Here is a 2,258-nt window from a genome sequence, read left to right as displayed (position 1 = left end):
AAGAGCTCATCTCTCTTCTCTCTCTCTCTCTCTCTCTTTCTTTCTCTCTCTCTCTCTCTGTCTCTCTCATCTCTCTCTTTCTCTTTCTTCTTTTTAAAAAAATCATTAGTTGAAACATATAAATATTATCTCTCTATGAATTATTTTAATTACAATATGCGCAGTAACGTGTGTTCTTTTTTATAAATTCAATTATATTTTGTTTTATATCAAATTTTCATTTATTTCCTTGTGTTCATTTATTTCCTATGTATAAAAAAATAAGATATTAACGAGAAAATATTTTGTCAAAATAAAATATGTAATCTCTTAAAAAATTGTTAACTATTAGATTATTTTATTATTTGTGTCTATATATAAGGAATATTCTCTTAAAGTGAATCAGTGACTTTATTGCTACACATAACTGATGTAATCATCAACAAATATTTATTGTTTTTTTAGTAATAATACATTGTTTCATTTTTAGATAGCAGGAGAATTAAATGTATGTAAAAGAATCCTACGGTTTCATTTAAAGGAGTGCCTATTAATCATATTAATACGTCTTAAACAATGCATATTACAAAAAATTTTATCACATTTCTCTTCAAACTATGAAACTTCCATTTGAAATATTTTAAGAAAAGATAAAATATAATTGAAGTATTTAGGATAATTTATTAAAATATTCACCTTATATAATTAATTATATATACGTACTGTAGTACAACCATATTAATTATAATATATATTTGATATTTGATATAATCAATATACATTTTAGAAATGTATTATCATTAATGTTATAGTTTCACATCAATTTTCATTTTGCACTAAACGGTATAAAATAATAATTGTTAGCTAACAAAATACGCTTACAAAAAGTGTTATCTAAAGATTTATGAAATGATTTTTTGTTATAGTTCAAAAAGACGGTGGTACACAATTAAAATTAGTTATTGATTATGGCGACAACATGCAGGCATTGTTTAAACCGATGCGGTAAGTAGTAATACGTATTATATTTAATATTATTATTTCTTATTCTTTCGCTTTAAACTAAAATTATATATTATAAATAATATAAAAACTAAGGTTCAAATAATTTACAAAATTAATATAACAAGAATAAAGCGAGTCAAGGTCTTAATGCGTGTTATTAAAAAACAAAATTTATTGTAATAAATGTTTCGATCCCAATCAGATCATTCTGAATAACACAATTTAAAAATCAATTACTCATTTAAATGACAAAACCTTGATATGATTTGACTAGAAATTATAATAATAAATCAAATTCGTTGTGAATATACTATTATCATTGGATGATTGTAAGAACTGAAAACGTAGATACAATTACTCAGTATATAAATGTGATATATTACAAAATATAGATATATTATATTACAATGCTTAGTGGTCATCAACGTTGTCTTACAGAGTAAACTTTAAAAAGCACAGTCGTAAAGGCTTAACAAAACACACATTGACCAATGAAATAACTCTGAGTTTAAAATAATATTTAAAATATTATATTAATGCAATGATGAGGTATTTAAAAATTTTATCTAAATGAAATGTACAAATTTATATAAGTATTATATATATATTATATATATTATATTATATTAAAAATATAAATAAATATGAATATAAACATATTTTACATAATAATAAACATTTCGACGCATATAAGACAACTTCTTTAACTTGGAATAAGATTGCACAGATCTGCTCCCTGCTCATGTGCGTGCATGCGTGCATGCGTGCGTGCGTGTGTTCAGTTTTTTAACCAAAATCTTTAAAAGTTTGAACTGTCTCAGATGACGTTATAATATGCCATATGGTGTACTGACCCATATTTAGGACTTTACACAAGTGCATTTGACTTGTAACAGGTATGCCAAAACGTTAATCATAGAAGAAAGGTTTTAATTACGTTCTTCAGTGATTTCCTCCTCACTCTGAAAACCTCTTTAAAATAAAAACTCCTAAGTCTTGGACGTAATAAGATCGCAGTAAAAAAAAAAATTTAGCGTGCACAGGTCACATTAATTGCATTTCTATGAATACATTATCTGTCAACACTGTATTTGCATTATGAAGAAGTTAAAATAATAGAAGTTAAAATAATTTTATTAAATAATAATAATAAAAAAATAATATATTTTAATATATTTTTTAAAAAATAATATATTTTTTATTATATGTACACACACACACACACACACACACATACACACATATATATATATATATATATATATATATATATA

General features: G+C 23.8%; 1 protein-coding gene across 1 annotated transcript in view; it reads left to right on the top strand.

Moving 5' to 3' along the window:
* Window positions 1-2,258, top strand: part of LOC105621979 (extracellular serine/threonine protein kinase FAM20C-like) — a 123,410-nt gene that overhangs the window by 6,865 nt on the left and 114,287 nt on the right. Inside the window, exon 2 of the mRNA XM_012203414.1 lies at window positions 906-984. Coding sequence (XP_012058804.1) covers window positions 906-984 — 79 coding nt within the window. The remainder of the gene's footprint in view (window positions 1-905; window positions 985-2,258) is intronic.

The sequence above is a fragment of the Atta cephalotes genome (genome assembly GCF_000143395.1).
Source record: "Atta cephalotes unplaced genomic scaffold scaffold00002, whole genome shotgun sequence".
In the NCBI taxonomy this organism is placed as follows: Eukaryota; Metazoa; Arthropoda; class Insecta; order Hymenoptera; family Formicidae; genus Atta; species Atta cephalotes.
This window is presented reverse-complemented; position numbering and strand designations above follow the sequence as displayed.